Source organism: Trachemys scripta, chromosome 17 (assembly GCF_013100865.1).
Source record: "Trachemys scripta elegans isolate TJP31775 chromosome 17, CAS_Tse_1.0, whole genome shotgun sequence".
NCBI classification, from domain to species: Eukaryota; Metazoa; Chordata; order Testudines; family Emydidae; genus Trachemys; species Trachemys scripta.
The window spans coordinates 404,801-421,440 of NC_048314.1; the positions used below are offsets into that span (position 1 = coordinate 404,801).

A 16,640-nucleotide genomic window follows, 5' to 3' on the forward strand; every position below is an offset into this window, starting at 1 on the left:
AAGTTGAGCTTTTATCAGCAGGAGAGAAAAAAGAACTGTTTGTAGTGGTAATGAAAATGGCCCATTTCCAGCAATTGACAAGGAGATATGAGGAACTGGGGAGGGGGAGAAATAAGCATGGGGAAATAGTTTTACTTTGTGTAATGGCCCATCCACTCCCAGTCTTTGTTCAAGCCTAATTTAATGGTGTCCAGTTTGCAAATTAATTCCAATTCAGCAGTCTCTTGTTGGAGTCTGTTTTTGAAGTTATTTTGTTGTAATATTGCAACTTTTAGGTCTGTAATCGAGTGGCCAGGGAGACTGCAGGGTTCTCCAACTGGTTTTTGAATGTTATAATTCTTGACATCTGATTTGTGTCCATTTATTCTTATATGTACAGACTGTCCAGTTTGGCCAATGTACATGGCAGAGGGGTATTGCTGGCACATGATGGCATATATCACATTGGTAGATGTGCAGGTGAACGAGCCTCTGATAGTGTGGCTGGTGTTATTAGGTCCTACAATGGTGTCCCTTGAATAGATATGTGGACAGAGTTGGCAACGGGCTTTGTTGCAAGGATAAGTTCCTGGGTTAGTGTTTTTGTTGTGTGGTTGCTGGTGAGTATTTGCTTCAGGTTTGGGGGCTGTCTGTAAGCAAGGACTGGCCTGTCTCCCAAGATCTGTGAGAGTGATGGATCGTCCTTCAGGATAGGTTGTAGATCCTTGATGATGCGCTGGAGAGGTTTTAGTTGGGGGCTGAAGGTGATGGCTTGTGGCGTTCTGTGTCTATTACCAGGTTAGAAGGCTAAAGGCACAAGAAGTGACAATAGACCACAGGGAAGAGAGAACGCAATGGGATTGGTACATTGCTTCTGGGAAAGCATTAATTATGGACAGTTGGACTGTTTATGTTGTGTTTGTAATGTTTGTTTTATTTTCACTGAGAGCCAGCAGGATAGGGGAAGCACCCAGTGGCACAACTAAGATTACGGATAGCAAGCTGTATCAAAAAAGTTTTGAAGGGGTATTTGAATGGAAGGGTGCCTGGAACCCTGGGACAGAGGCACAAAGATCAGTGGAATCCCAAATTGGAGCAGACAGAAAATATTAAAGATGACATGAACAGACAGGGCAACAAGAAATCTCCAAAATAAAATGTGGGAAGTTTATAAAAATCACTTTTATTTTACCTACTTCTAGAAGCCATAAAACAAAACAAAAACTTAACTTAATGGTCATTTAGAGAAAAACTGCACTGTAACACAAAAAGGAATTTGTAGCAATGTGTCCAACTACAGGGGAATAAGCCACTGCTCTTTAAAATGCCTTAAATATTAAATGTGTTGTTTAGAGTGTTGTAACCCAGGATATCAGAGAGACATGGTGGGTGAGGTAATGTTTTTATTGGACCAATTTCTGTTGGTGAAAGAGAACAGCTTTTGAGCTTAAGAAACGCCCTGTGTGTGCTCAAAAGCTCGTCTCTTTCACCAACAAAAGTTATTCCCTTGTCTCTTAAATATTAAACAATAGTTAAAGCAATCAAACAGGAAGCTGTCATTTTGACAGTTTGGAAACGCAAGGTAGGGCTTTAGCTGCTTTATTATATAGCAAGAAAAGACTGTTTCAGTTATGCTAAAGTAAACTGCTGCATAGGTTTGGTTTTTATGGTTAGTTTTACAGATTAAAGTGACTCAAGCCTTTTCATTTGGTTAAATTTAACTATGGAGCTGTCTCTGTAACTCTGAAAGTTTCTGAGGGTGACATCAATTTCCCCTGTGCTGTTTCATATCCTCAAACTGGGACTAGTCACTTTCTGCAGAAACACCTCAGCCTCATTCACTAGCTGGAGACACAACAGGACAAGAGTTTTTTAAAATGATTCAAAACCAGTGTCTTTTAACAGGCTCTTGTGGGTAAATATTCATGTTGCTCCCTGAGATTAGTGCTGGGGCATCATGGTGATACATAAAATCCTACAACATGAAGGAATAAGGCTGCTTATGTGGCGAGGGCATCCAGAATTTATATCAGCAATGACTGATGCCCCCCCAAGAGTTTGGAAGAGTTAAAAACCCTCTTACTCCAGGGTTGCTGTGGGGTTTAGGAAGTAGCTTCCCCCCATAGGCAGGTTATTCCACAGCTCTCCATTACAGGGTTTCTTGCATATTCCTTTTAACAGCTAGCACTGGCTGCTGTCAGGAACAAGAAACAGGGCTAGAGGGCCCCTGAGCTGGCCTACCAAATCCTCTGCTCCTAGATTCATGGTGTTAAAGCTACTCCTCACTGGGAGGGCACAATCAGAGAAAAAGAGAATAAGGTTGGGCTCAATGAAACCCATCCATGAGAAAGGGTCCAGACCTGGGAACAGCTACCCCCCATCCCAGAGGGGAGCCAAGTTTGTGGTCAGGGCAGGGGGCAGTAAGCCCAACCTGTCAATGTGGAAGAGCACAGAGCTGAATTAAGGGTGGAAGAAGACAATAAGCCCAACCTGTCACTATATTTAGGGGAAGAGGCACACTGGGCACAGCTCCCCAGGGACTAGGGGGAGCCAGGTGTACTGGTAGAGAAGTAGTCAGCCCAGCCTATCAGTGCAGAGGAGCACAGAGGAAGGCACAGCCCCATGACACCAGGAAACCAATGAGCCAGGCCTGTCAGTGTGTGAGAAGCAAAGAACTAGGTAGAGTCTTGACACAGACAGCATACTGGGGGCTATCTGAAAGAGGTGTGAGGACAGTGCTCCAGGCAGCCTGTCAGTATGTGTTTTGTATGTGGGAGGAGCTGAACATAGCCTCCTAGAAGTGAAGGAGGAGGCAGAGATGGAGGCAATGAGCTTGGCCCATCAATGTGGGGGGAAGGGGAGAAGACATAGAACTAGGTACAGCCCCGGGGGTGTGAGCCCAGCATGTCGGTGGGGGGCGCGAAAGCAGGCGAGAGGCCCCAGAATGGGGACAGGGAGTGCACTGAACCTGGTCTAATAGTGTGTGTGTGGGGGAAGGGGGGTTCGTGAGCCTGGTCTGTTAGTCCAGGGGGAGCAAGCCCTTTCTGTCAGTGTGTATATGTGTGTGTGCGCGCGTGAACTTGGCACAGCTAGGGTGAGTGAGCCCAGTCTGTCAGTGCAGGGAGGGGGGGGGGAAGAGAGAGACAGAAGCAAGCCCAGGCTGTCAGTCTGGGGGTTGGGGGAGGGAGAACAGGCTGGGCAGAGCCCCCGGGAAACTGGGGGTCACACTGAGCACAGGCGGTCAGTGTAGGGGGCGATCTGGGCAGAGCCCCCCGGGATGCGGGCAGGGGAGCGGGCAGGGCCGGGGCTGTCAGTGCGGGGGGGGGCGCTGGGGGAGCGCGCTAAACCCTGGCTGTCAGTGCAGGCGGGAGGGGGGTGCCTGGTGCCCGGGCAGAGCCCCCCATAGGCGGCCGGGGAACGCTGAGCTCGGCCTGTCGGGCGGCGGGGAACGGGGACTACAGCGAAGTGCGTCTCCTCCCCCGGCCCACTCGCTCCCCGACGGGAGGGGCCGAGGAGGGAGCTCAGACCCCCGGGGAGACCCAGACCCGAACCCGCCACCGCCCGCGGGGGCAGAGGAGTCCGGCCTGCTCCACTCCGGCTCCAACTCCCGTCTGGCTGCGGGCTGGGCGGGGCCGATCCCGCGCCTAGGCCCGGGGGTGGAGCGGGGGGATCCTCACCGGTCTCGGGCACCACCTCCGGCTCGGGCTCCCCGTCCCCGTCCCGCTCTCGGGGCCGCGGCGGCGCCGCCGCTTTTGTCACTTTCAGCGGCGAGGAGGTGGAGGCCGCCATCTTGGGTCCGGCACATGCAGGGCGGCCACAAGGCGGGGCAGCCGAGCGCCGAGCCACGGGCCGCGCCAGGCCAGGCGGGGCAGCCGAGCGCCGAGCCAGCCCAGGTGGCCGCCGCCGAACCAGAACCCACAAAGGCAGACAGGAACAGTCACCTACCGAGCAATCGATACTAGGCCCTCTAGGCGGGAGCCACAGAACTTGCCACGCACGTAGGCAGGAGCAGAGGAGAGCCGAGCTCGCGTAGGGCCCACAGGCCCAGGCCAGGCCCAGGCTGTGGAGGCCCCCAGGGGGCTGGCAGGGGCCTTAAGGCCGTGCCTGGTTGGTGCTGCCTGGGGCAGTGTGAGGCAGGGTTGCCACCCCAAGTGACCCCTTGCCTGCTGCCAGCAGGGCAGGCGCTTGGGCATCTCTCCCGCGAGGGGTGGCCCCTCTGAGCCCATGCTACCGGTTCCCCCATCTTCACCTCCCCCGGGACTGAAATCCTAGTGCTCCCTCCGCCCCTGATCCCTCACACCCCCTCAACTTTTCCCTACGTGGCCCTGCATGCGGCTACACCGGCCCCTGCCTGTCCCTTTCCCCTGAAGCAGGTTCTGAATGGAGGCAGACCGTCCTGCTCGGCTCATAGCAAAGCCTGGCAGCCAGAGGTTGATAGAGGGCTAATATATCTTCCCCTGTTTGTGCCTGTATTGCCAAGAAAGGCTCAAGGAGGGAAAAGGGGAGGACAGCCCCCCCCTCACAGCAGCCCCAGGGGACAGGCTGTCAGAAATTATTTTAAATCCTATGCCAGTCTGCTAATGTAGCACAGCAGGGACAGCTAACACAACCCCTACTTACTACAGCTCCCGGGAAGCACTGCAGCATTAATTGCTCCATGACATGTCAAGAAGTGGCTCATTTTAGACCTGCATAAATACAAGGAAAATAAAGTGCCCGCAACACCCCCTTCTTAAGAGCCATAGAATGGCCTGAACGTAAGGGGTGCTTTGCCGGATTCTGAACCACAAGGCAGTTTAAGAGCCTTAACTCCAAATCACTCATTAACTTATGCAATGTAGAGAGAAAATGATTTGCTTTCACCAGGAGAAGAAATACATGCGACTGTGACATAGTTCTTAAAGAGGAAGTTACTCACCTTTGTAGTAATAATGGTTCTTCAAGCTGTGTTTCCTTATGGGTGCTCCACTGTAGCTGCGCTTGCATCCCTGTGCTGCTGCTCAGAGAACTTTGGTAGCAGTATCCCTTTGGCCTGCACTTGTGCTGTCCGCCCCTTGTGCTCTGCCACACAGCTAACCAGTGCTGCACAGGCAAACCCGCCTCAGTTTCTTCTCTACCACAGAGTCCTTGACAAGAACTCCAAAGCAGAGGGGAGGAGGATGGGTCATGGAGCACCCATCCAGACACACATCTCGAAGAATCATTGTTACCGCACCAGGTGAATAACTTCCTCTTCTTCTTCAAGTAGTGTCCCTATAGGTGCTCCACTGTAGTTGACTCCCAAGCCGTATCCCTAATGGGAGGCGGAGGCTTTGGAGTCAAGTCAGTTATGGATGACAATACTGCGGAATTGAAGATAGTATCTGAAGCAGTCCCCAGTAATCGCATAGTGTTCTGTGAAGATATGTGCAGATGCCCAGGTTGCTGCTCTGCAGATTTCTGAGATAAGGACATTCTTGAGGAAGGTGTCAGAGGAGGAAACTGACTTAGTGGAGTGTGTGCAGTTTCTGGCTGGAGGTATGATGTTGTGACCTGATCACTGTGTTTGATACAGTTCGAGACCCATTTGGAGAGTGTCTGGGATGATATTGCTGTGCCTTTAGACCTGCCTTTAGACCGTTCTGCAGTGGAGAGGAAAAGTTTAGGAGGGAGGATGTATGAGGGAGATGTGCCATAAATGCTACTATCTCCCTTATTCTCCTTGTCGAGGTGATTGCCACCAAGAATTCTGTCTTCATAGACAGGTTTTTGACCGAACAAGGGGCCATGGGTTCAAAGGATGGCCTACTCAGGCTTTTCAGTATTAAGTTTAGATTCTGGGTTGGGGGGGGGATGTCTGGGTTGGGGAAAGGTTTACTATACCCTTGAGAAATCATTTTGTAGTTGGGTGTGAGAGCACAGTGTATCCCTCAGGATACTTCCCTGATGGAAGGCTGCTATGGCCACTAGGTGAACTTTGATTGAGTCAGTATATAATCTAGGACCATTGGGAGAGTAGCAGAAGTCAGGGAAATTTGTCTTGAATTACACCAAGTCTGAAACCTGGTCCACTTTTGCAGAAAAGTACGACAGGTAGCCGATTTCCTACTGTGTAGTAACACTTCCTGTGCCTCCTCAGAGCAGAATCTGTCTGTCTGCTGGAACCATGAAGGACCCAGCCTTGAGTCAGAGTATCCGCAGGTTGGGGTGGAGAGTGCGTCCCTCGTTCTGCGAGAGGAGGCATGGAGTGGGTTGAAGGCAGATAGGTGGACATTTTGCCAGTTGTGACAGCTAAGGGTACCATGTTTGTCTCAGGCAGGAGGGAGCAATCAATAAGACATTTGCTCTCTCTTTTTTTATTTTTAAACAGGTCTTGTGATAATAGAGGAAACTGGAGAAAGGTGCATACCAGGTCCTTGTCCCATAGAAGGAGAGCATCCCCGAAGGAATGCTGTCTGAGGCCTGCTCTGGAGCAGTAGCATGGACATTTCTTGGTCAGGTAAGTGGCTAACAGGGCGCTAGTTGCTTTCCACCACTGTCAGAATATGTCATGTAGTACTTTGAGTTCATCTCACATTTGTGGTCGTGTGGGAACTTTTGTCTGCGACTGTCCGCTATTGTGTTCAGTACTCCTGGGAAGGTATGCTGCTGCTATTCTGACACTGTGGGAAATGCAGTTCCATAGCTTTAGTGCTTCTGTGCAAAGGGAGGGTGATCTGGCATCTCCCTGACAATTTATGTAGTACATACATGCTATATTGTCTGTCAAGACTCTTGGGTGTGTACCTCTGATTATCAGAAAGAAGTGGGTGCAAGCAGTCCTGACTGCTGCGTTCAAGGAGGTTGATGTGAAGAGACATGTCTGTAGATGACTACTTGCCTTGTGTCGTAAGATTGTTGAGATGTGTGCCCTACCCCATGCGGGATGCGTCGACGGTGAGAAGTAGTGATGGAGAAGGTTGTGAGAAGGAGATCCCTGTGCAGACATTTGCTGGATCTTTCCACTAGTCCAGGAAGTTTTTAACTTTGGTGGGCAGTGATAGAGGTTTGTCTAGTCTGTCACTGTTCGGGCTGTAGACCGAGCTGAACCATGTTTGGATATGTGAAGTCTGGCATGAGATATCACAGACATGCCTGCAGCCATATGCCCAAGGAGTTGGAGGTAGTGTCTAGCTGATATTTGAGAGCTGGTTTGTACTGCCTCTATGAGCGTGGACAAGCTTTGAAACTTGTGCTCTGGTAGGAGTGCCCTCGCCTATAATGAGTCTAGATCGGCTCCTATGAACTCTAGGAGCTCTACAGGGGTGCACGTTGATTATTGGATGTTCATCTGTAGGCCCAGATCCATGAACAAGTCTACAGCTGTTTGGTTGGCCCGCAGGGCCCTGTCAAAGGAGCAGGCTCTGAGGAGGCAATCATCCAGGTAGAGGTAGATCATAATCCCCTGGGAGCGTAGATGAGCGGTCACCATGGAGAGGACTTTGGTGAATACTCTCGGAGCTGATGAGAGGCCAAAGGGGAGTATTCTGTACTGGTAATGGTCCTGAACCAGGATGAATCTGAGGAATCATCTGTGGGAAGGTAAGATCGGTATGTGGAAATAGGCATCCTGTATGTCAAGGGCAGAGAATCAATCTCCCTGTTCCAAAGATGGAATAATCGCTGCTAGTGTGACCATCCTGAATTTTTGAGCCTTTACAAATTTGTTCAGTGCTCGGAGGTCCATTATGGGTTTCCAACTTCCCTCCTCCTTGGGTATCACGAAATAAGTCGTGTTTTGTAGGTGCTGAGGTACAGGTTCTATGGCTCATAGACAGGGCCTATTTCAGGTGTTTCTTCAACAAACTCTCGTGAGAAGGGTCCCTGAAGAGGGGCAGGGAAAGCAGTTGGGTGGGGGGAGGAGGGAGATGAAGGGGATGGAGTACTCATTGTGGATCATTTCCGGAACCCATTTGCTGGACGTTATTCGTTCCCAGTTGTTGTGGAGTGAAGCAAGGGGCACCCACATGGAAGCAATGGGTCAGCTGCAGTTGGTGTTGTAGGGAGTGGTCTGTCAGCACCCTGACCAGGATGTCAAAACTGATGTTTTGAGGCGGATGGTTGTGAAGAGGAAGATTGAGGGCCTGATGGTTTATGTTCGGAAAATATGGATTTTTTCCTTTGAGGCTCATAATAGTGTTGAGTTGGAGAATGGGGTGTATGGGATTTATGGTGAAGTTAAGGACTAAATTTTCTTTTTTCTCCAGGTGTATAAATTCCTAATGACTGGAGAGTGGCCCTGGAATCTTTGAGTGTATGGATCGATGTGTCAGTCTTCTCACCAAACAATTCAGTGCCTTCAAAGGGGAGATCCTCTACTGTTGTCTGTACTTCCTTAAAGAAGCCAAGACATGTGCAACTAGGACACTCACCACAAAAAATGGTTACTAACCTTCCGTAATCGTTGTTCTTCAAGATGTGTTGCTTATGTCCATTCCAATGTAGGTGTGTGCTCGTCCCAAGCACCGCCACTGGAAAATTTTCCCCTCAGTGGTATCTCTTGGATCAGCTCTAGTGCTCCCTGGAGTCATGCTCTCATAACGCTGGTATTAAGGGCCCTGCTGACCCACTATCCCTCAGTTCCTTCTTGTCAGCTAACTCCAACAGAGAGATAGGAGGACGGGTTTTGGAATGGATATGAGCAACACATATTGAAGAACAGTTATGGAAGGGTTAGTAACAGTTTTTTCTTCTTTGAGCGCTTGCTCATGTCCATTCCAATATATGTGACTCCCAAGCAGGTGTAGGAGGTAGGTTCGGAGTTCATTGACAAGCAGACTATAGCACCTCTCTGTCAAATCCAACGTCATCTCTGGCCTGCTGACTAATGGCATAGTGAGATGCAAAAGTGTGGACCGAAGACCACATTGCTGCTCCAGAGATGTCCTGGATAGGGACCTGTACCATGAATGCAGCTGAAGATGCCTGTGCCCTAGTGAAATGTGCCGTCAGGGCCAGAACAAGGACCTTTGCCAGGTCATAATGTGATCCATGGTGAAATTCTCTGGGCTGAGACTGGAGAGCCTTTCATCCTATCTGCAATCGCCACAAACAGTTGAGCAGTTTTCCAAAATGATTTAGTCCTTTCTATGTAGAAAGCCAGCGCACATCTGACATCTAGCGAGTGAAGTCTCTGCTCCTGGCTCTTGGCATGTGGTTTTGGATAGAAGACCAGAAGGAACATGCCCTGGTTACTATGGAATTGTGAAACCACTCTCGGGAGGAAGGCTGGATAAGGACACAGCTGGATCTTGTCCTTGAAGAATACTGATAAGAATAAGATTACTTGCATCTGAAGAAGTGAGGTTCTTACCCACGAAAGCTTATGCTCCCAATACTTCTGTTAGTCTCAAAGGTGCCACAGGACCCTCTGTTGCTTTTTGAAGAATACTGTGTATGAGGGTTTTGAGGTGAGGGCCCTAATCTCCAAGACCCTTCTAGCTGAAGTAATGGACCCCAGAAACGCCACCTTCTAGGACAAGTAGGGAAGAGAACACGATGCCAAGGGCTCGAATGGAGGACCCACGAACCTTGACAACACCAGGTTAAGAGTCCAAAGTGGAATTGGTCATTGTACCTGGGGGTACAGTCTGTCCAGCCCCTTCAGAAAACAACTACAAATCGAGTTTGCAAAGACAGACTGGCCATTCGCTCATGGGTGAAATGCTGAAACAGCAACTAGGTGGACTCTAATTGATGACATTGATAGCCCTTGCTGCTTCAGAATGAATGCTACTGATGACCACGTGGATGAGACACCTTTTTGCGTTGACCAGATGGAGAACCTTTTCCACTTTGCCAGATATGTAGGTCTAGTGAATGGCTTTCTGTTCCCTAGAAGAACTTCTCAAACCAGACTGGAGCATGCTAGCTCTGAGGTGTTCAGCCATGGAGCTTCCAAGCCATGAGGTGAAGCGACTTGAGATTCGGGTGATGCAGGCAGCTGTGGTCCTGGGATATCAAATTTGGAACCTGAGGTAGCCAAATTGGTGTTTCCAGTGGCAGGTTCATGAGCAGAGTGAACCAGTGCTGTCATGGCCAGGCTGGGGTTATCAGGATGACTTGCACTCTGTCCCACCTGATCCTTAGCAAAACCTCACGTATGAGAGGAATGGGTGGAAATGCATAGAACAGATGACCCGTCCAGGCAAGAGGAAGGCGTCTGTCAGATATCCTAGACTGTGGCCCATGAGGGAGCAGAATTTGAGACACTTCCTGTTGTGCTTGGTTGCAAATAGATCTATTTGGGAAGTTCCCCACTTCCACAAGATGACTTGTAGGACCTCTGGATGAATGGACCATTCATAGTGGTTGGAGAAAACCCTACTGAGGTGATCGTTCTGAGAGCCCAGCAGATAGGAGGCCTTGAGGTGAATTGAGTAGGCGATGCAAATTCCCATAAATGAAGTGCCTTCTGGCACAGGTGAGAGGAGCACATTACACCATCTGTTGATATGGTTCATGGCTGTTGTGTTGTCTGCGAGGACTGACATGCAGCTGTCCGACAGGCCAGGCAAACTGCTCTGAGCTCTCTGACATTGATGTGTAACAAGAGTTCTTCCAGAGACCCTGAGTTCTGCGGGACCCCAAGTGAGCTCCCCATCCCATTGCAGATGCATCTGTGATGAAGGCCACTGATGGTTTGGTCTCGAGAAAGGGACTCCTGCGCAAACTGCTAGCTAGTGCAACCACTATAAGCCTTTTTAATGCTTGGAAGTGTGTATCTGGGAGAGAACCCCTGGCCTGTACCGAGTCCAGAATTGTCCCGATGAATTCTACCCTCTGGACCAGGGAGAAGGTGGATTTCTGTGCATTTATGAGCAGACCCAAATCCTGGAAGATTGGCTGAATTAGACTCACATCTGCCTCTATCTGACGTTTGGACCGATCTTTTACCAGCCAGTCATTGAGGTATAGATAGACCTGGACCCCCTGCTTCTTGAGAAAGGCCGCAACCACTGCCAAGCATTTTGTGAACATCTGAAGAGCCACTGAGAGACCGAACAGGAGCACCATAAATTGGTAGTGCATATGGTTGACAATAAATCTGAAAAATCTTCTGTGTTTCTGAAAGATGGCAATGTGGAAATAAGCATCCTTTAAGTTGAGGGTGGCCTACCAGTCCCCTGGATCCAAGGAGGCCAAGGAGACCATGCAGAACTTCAGCGTCTTCATGAATTTGTTAAAGTTTCACAGATCCAGAATCGGTCTGAGACCACTGTAGGCTTTCTAGATTAGGAAATAGCGGGAGTAGAACCCTCAGCCCCTTAGCTCTGGTGGAACCTCCTCCACTGCTCCTACCCTTAGGAGAGACTGCACCTCCTGGGCTAGAAACTGCTCGTGAGAAAGGTCCCTGAAGAGGGATGGGGAGGGAGGGTAGAAGGGAGGGGTACAACAAAACTGAAGGGTGTATCCTAGTGCTATCATGCATAGCACCCATTGATCTGAGGTGTTACGGGGCCACACCCAATAGAAGTGGGATAACCGGTCTACAAAAATTGGGAAACCTGGATCAAAGCATGTCGTCTCAGAGCGTACCATCAAAATGCCTGCTTTGACCCTGCCAAGTGTCTGGGGGTCGCAGATGTAGATGAAGACTCTGTCGGAGGTCTCCTCCTGTAGCCCCTGCTCCTTCTCCTACTATAGTCTTGTCAAACAGGTCGGGGGGAAGAAGCGAACCACCGGCTGTGGCCTATAATGCTTCCTCACTGGGGCTGGAGTGTGAAGGCCCAAGGATTTAAGTGTAGCTCGAGTCCTTCAAGCTGTGTAGTTTAGAATCCGTCTGCTCAGAAAAGAGCGATGTACCCTCAAAGGGGAGGTCCTGCAGAGTTTATTGGACCTCACGTGCCAAGCCCGAGGATTGAAGCCATGAGCTCCTGCACATAGTGACTGCTGAAGCCATAGAACGGGCTGCCGAGTCTGACAAAGAGAGCTGCAGACTCTCGTCTTGCTTCCTGAGGTAGCAACTCCTTAAACTTTTGCGTAGAGTTCCAGGAGTTGAAATTGTATCTGCTCAGGAGTGCCTGATGGTTGGCAATCCTGAGCTGGTGACCCCCTGTCGAAGACCTTCCTCCCAAAAAGGTCTAACTTTTTGGCATCTTTGGCCTCAGGTGTCGGTCCCTGTTGGCCCTGTCTTTCCCGCTCAGCTGACACCTCCAGTGAACCCGGTGGCGTGTGTATGTACAGGGACTCAAACCCTTTTGCCAGGACAAAATATTTCCTCTCAGTCCTTTTTGCCGTTGGCTGAAGTGATGCCAGGGTCTGCCACAATACCTTGATGGGGTCCATGATGGCATCATTCAGGGTCAGCGCCACTCTCGTGGGGTTCGTTGCTGCCAATATGTCCACAAGAGAGTAGGAGGATTCCCTAATTTCCTCCACCTGGATCTCCAGGTTTTGAGCTACCCTCCTTAGGAGCTCTTGATGTGCCTTATAATCCCCCTGTGGGGGCACAACATCAGTTCCTACGACTGCCTCATCTGGGAAAGAGGAGGATGCTTGGACCGGCACTGGGCCCTGCTCTTTGCCTTTGGCACCCACCAGGTCCCACGGTGCAGTTTCCTGATACACGACAGTGGCCTTGGTACTGGAGTCTGGATCATGTTCTGGTGGTGAAGGTGATCCGGGCTCTGAACCCACCAAATATGACCTCCTGGAATGGGACCCAGGTTGCGCTGGGAATGCCCAGGGCTTCCAGAAAGGCCATTGCATGGGGAACTGCCACTGCCCTGGTGGCCACACCGCTGGTCGGACCCCTTGACTTGGGTCCATAGCTGGATAGTGTCTAGACTGGTGATGTCGGCTTCTTCATGAGACACAAGACCCCGCCTTCAAGTCCATCTCTGAGGATCCCTCTGGATACCAGTGTAGAGTGGTGCTGATCGGTGCCTCTGACCAGTGCCAGGAGGGGACTGGGACTGCGCTATCATGGCTGGTTTCCCCTTCGAAAACTATCTGTGGCCTCGAGCCTGCAGTGGTCTGTCCTTTGGTGCCTCCCTTGACAGTTCCCATAAGGCTGGAGATGACAGTATCGGTAGCACCAGTAAGTCTCACTGCCGCGAAGGCCTCCAGTGTCAATGGCACGTGTAGGATTGTGGGGCTCTGGTGCCTCTCTCGCAGTGGTGAGTCTATCGGTGCTGGACTCAATGGTTCCCTTTCTGGGACTGGAGTCAACGGCACAGCATGGAATGCTGGTGCCACAGGGTGCCCCTAGCCAGGTTGTACTCTGGTAGTATCCCCATGTCTTGCCGATCTGCGTTGGTGATTGGCCTCTGTTGGTCTTTGTTTCTTCCTAGGCACAGATGATGGTGAACCATGCCTAGTGTCTCTCGCCAGCGCATCTCTCTTCGTCCCTGGAGATGCAATCAGAGTGTCTCTCCTTGATGCTGGAGACAGGGAATAGCACTGGGTGTCTCGAAGTAAGTCCAGGGCGCTCCTTACTGAGGTAGTCGGGCACGGGTCTGAATGTGCTGGCTCTGATGGAGGTCAGAGCGCTGCCTCCATGAGGACAGAGCAAAGTCTAGCATTCCTATCCTTCTTGGTACAGGTCTTAAATTCCTTACAAATCTTGCACAGTTCTCGCACGTGAGCTTCCCCCAGGCACATAAGGCAGCTGGAACGGGGGTAGGGTGACCAGACATCCCGATTTTATCAGGACAGTCCCAATTTTAGGGGACTTGTCCTGTGTCCCGACCTTACATCGGTTGGGACGCACTTTGTCCTGATATCGGGGGACCGTCTGGTGGAGGACACAAGCTGGTGCTGCTGGCGCCGCTCACCTCTTCTTCCTGGGCCCTGGGGCAGTGCAGCTGAACTCCTGGTGCTCGCCCGCCGGCTGGCAGGAGCCTGCAGAGTGCTGCAGCCCCATTCCCCAGGCACGCACAGAGACGGCGAGGAGGTCTCCACTGTGTGCTGCAGGGGCCGGGCTTGTAGGCGCCAGCAGCGAGCCCCCCCCCGCCCCCACCTTAGGAGTCAGAGGGACGGGACCTGCCTGCTGGATGCTTCTTGGGAGCCACTCCAGATAAGGCTAGCACTGCTTGGGTCTCACCTGGCCCCCTGGCAGGTCCCTCTGGCAGGGGCTGGGGGGGGAGAGGGGGGCTCTGCGTGCCATCCCCCTCCCTCCCCGAGGGGGGAGGTGGAGACAGAGCAGAGGCAAGCTGGGGGGGGGGGGGCGGGGCACGGAGCTGCCGGTGATTTCTCAGTTTTTCTTGTGCTCCGGCAGTTTTTTTTGTTTTGCTCCCCCCGCCCCCGCGCATCCTGATATTTGACCTCTGTCATCTGGTCACCCTAAACGGGGGTCACTCACAGATATAGGCTTGTGACAGGAATCACAAGGCTTAAAGCCTGGAGATCGAGGCATGTCCCAATGCCGGGGGGGGGGGGGGGGGGTTAATCCCAGTTAGCGAACCCTGCTAAGTAACTAACAACTAAAACTTACTTCTAAACTGCAATAAACTATATAGAAACAAGAGTAGAGAGATTCCACTAGGGAATACTTGCAGAACCAAGAATGAAAAGCAGTTCCAGCAACCGTTATGGGCGGTAAGAAAGAATGGGGGGGGGGGGGGGGGGGGGGGTGGGAGGGACCTTTATATCAGCGCTATGAGAGCACAACTCCAGGGGGCACCAGAGCCAACCTGACGGATACCACGGAGGGAAAAACACTTTCCAGCGGCGGGCGGTGCTCGGGGTGAGCACACCCCTATATTGGAATGGACATGAGCAAGCACTCAAAGAACTACCACCGCTGTAGAGATGAACCAAGCTGCTGTGTTGGCTGCATCAAATGCTGATTGAAGTGCTGTCTTGGCCACCAGTTGTCCTTCATTAACAATGGCACGAAACTGTTCACAGTGTGACTCCAAGGAGCTGATCAATAAATGCGTTGAGCTTGGCCTAATTGATGTATTTTGCTGTCAGAGCTTGATAGTTTGCAATTCTGAATTATAGTGTGGTGGATTAATAGGCCTTTCTCCCAAATAGGTTGAGGTGCTTCCAATCCCTATCAAAGGGGGTGAACTTCACCTGGTGGTGGCAACCCCGGGAGTTTACTGCATCCACAACAATTGAATTGGGGGAAAATGGGGAAAAAAAATATTTCGTATTGGCCCCTTTGCCATATCTGACCGATGCCGGGTTTGCCATATAAGCTTGGCTGGGTCCAGAAGTGTCTCGTTGACGGGGAGCGGTATTCTGCAGGAAGAGGAGGAGTGCAAAAATGTCCACGAGTTTATGAGGAGTGTCTTTCATCTCCTCAAGAGATATCTGCAATGTGTCTGCAAACTGTTTTGCTAGATCTTGAAATAGCTGGATGTTGTCGGCTAGGGATAGGAGGCATCACTGCCTTGGCTGGAGAGGAGAAAGATGTTAGTCTGTGGTGTGACCTCCTCCTCAAATCCGACCTCCTGTTCCTCCATGATCACTTCTGGAGATTCAGTGGCTCTGCACATCATGGCTGGGGGAGAGCACCCCAAAGGCTCATGGTGGGCCATGCTAGATGTTTGGGAGGCATGAAGCCTGTATGCCACCCAAGGATCCCAGTAGGTCCACTGGGGTGGTGGAAGGGGTCCCAGTGGTTGAGCCCATGGTTGGCCATACTATGGTGGTTGAGGAGCAGACGAAGGGTATGACTGAGGGGGCCCAAGTTGGTAATGGGCATTATAAGAACGTGGGAGGAATAATGGGAGACGACCTCCTCCTGTTTGCGTTCGCTATCAGATTCTCCAATGGAAAACAGAGATTCCCACGTCCGAAGTAAACTCTGTACTGGAGCCCCAGTAGCAAGGGAGACTCTGGTATCTCAGATACTGTAAGGTCCTTAGAGTGTCTGAATTCTTGTGGTGCTGTCCTACTCGGTGCCGACAATTGTTGTTGGGTCAATGGCACTGAAGGGATTGGTGATCTGTGCTGTACTGAGCACTCAGAAGTTGGATGGCTTGCTGTTGACCATGCTGATGGTAATGCTCATACCAGCAGCATCTGCTTGGTGGTGGTGTGGTCTCTGTCCTTGCCTTTGCATGTCGGTACCATTGCTTCAGTGCCTATGCCCATCAGGTCCTTAGGCACATTAAGGGTACCTGCCACTTCAGACCCTCATGACCTATGGGTACCGTGTTTGGAGCGTCTCAGTGCCAATGGTACCAACAACATTGAATGTGCCTATGATTTTTTCATGTCTCACTCTGGGGGACTCGCAGCTGTTTTCTTTGATCCATAGTCCTTAGATGTCGAGGGCTGTAGGGAAGCATTGCGCCATCTGGGTGACTCCTGGTGTGGGTCCGGGGATGGCTGAAGGGCTGCCTCCATGAGGAGTTTTAGTCTCAGTTCATGGTCCTTTTGAGATCTGGACCTGAGATGTTGGCAGAACATGTTTGGGAAATGTGGCTTTCCTCGAGGCAACAGATGCAGTGGGAAGGTTTGTCTGCTACAGGGATGTCCTCCTTGCATGGGAGGCACCTCTTAAAGCTCGGTGAACCGGATGGACCCCAAAAGGGGAAAATAAGTTTTTGTTTTTTGTTTTTAAAAGAGAAAACTAAAGAAAACTCTAAAACTAAGAAAGGGATTAACTTTTCAAGTTCTAAGAGAGAGAGAGGATGATCTGATGAGCGGACTGCTAATAGCTCTGTCTCTTGCCAAGGGCTATT

General features: G+C 51.0%; 1 protein-coding gene across 7 annotated transcripts in view; it reads right to left on the bottom strand.

Moving 5' to 3' along the window:
• The window catches only part of WIZ (WIZ zinc finger), a 140,581-nt gene that overhangs the window by 15,721 nt on the left and 108,220 nt on the right, over positions 1-16,640 (bottom strand). The window contains exon 1 of one of the 7 annotated variants that reach the window (XM_034793318.1): positions 3,657-3,811. The exons of the other annotated variants lie outside the window; for them this stretch is intronic. Coding sequence (XP_034649209.1) covers positions 3,657-3,768 — 112 coding nt within the window. The 5' untranslated portion in view covers positions 3,769-3,811. Of the gene's footprint in view, positions 1-3,656; positions 3,812-16,640 lie in introns of those variants that run through there. 7 annotated transcript variants of the gene reach the window in all.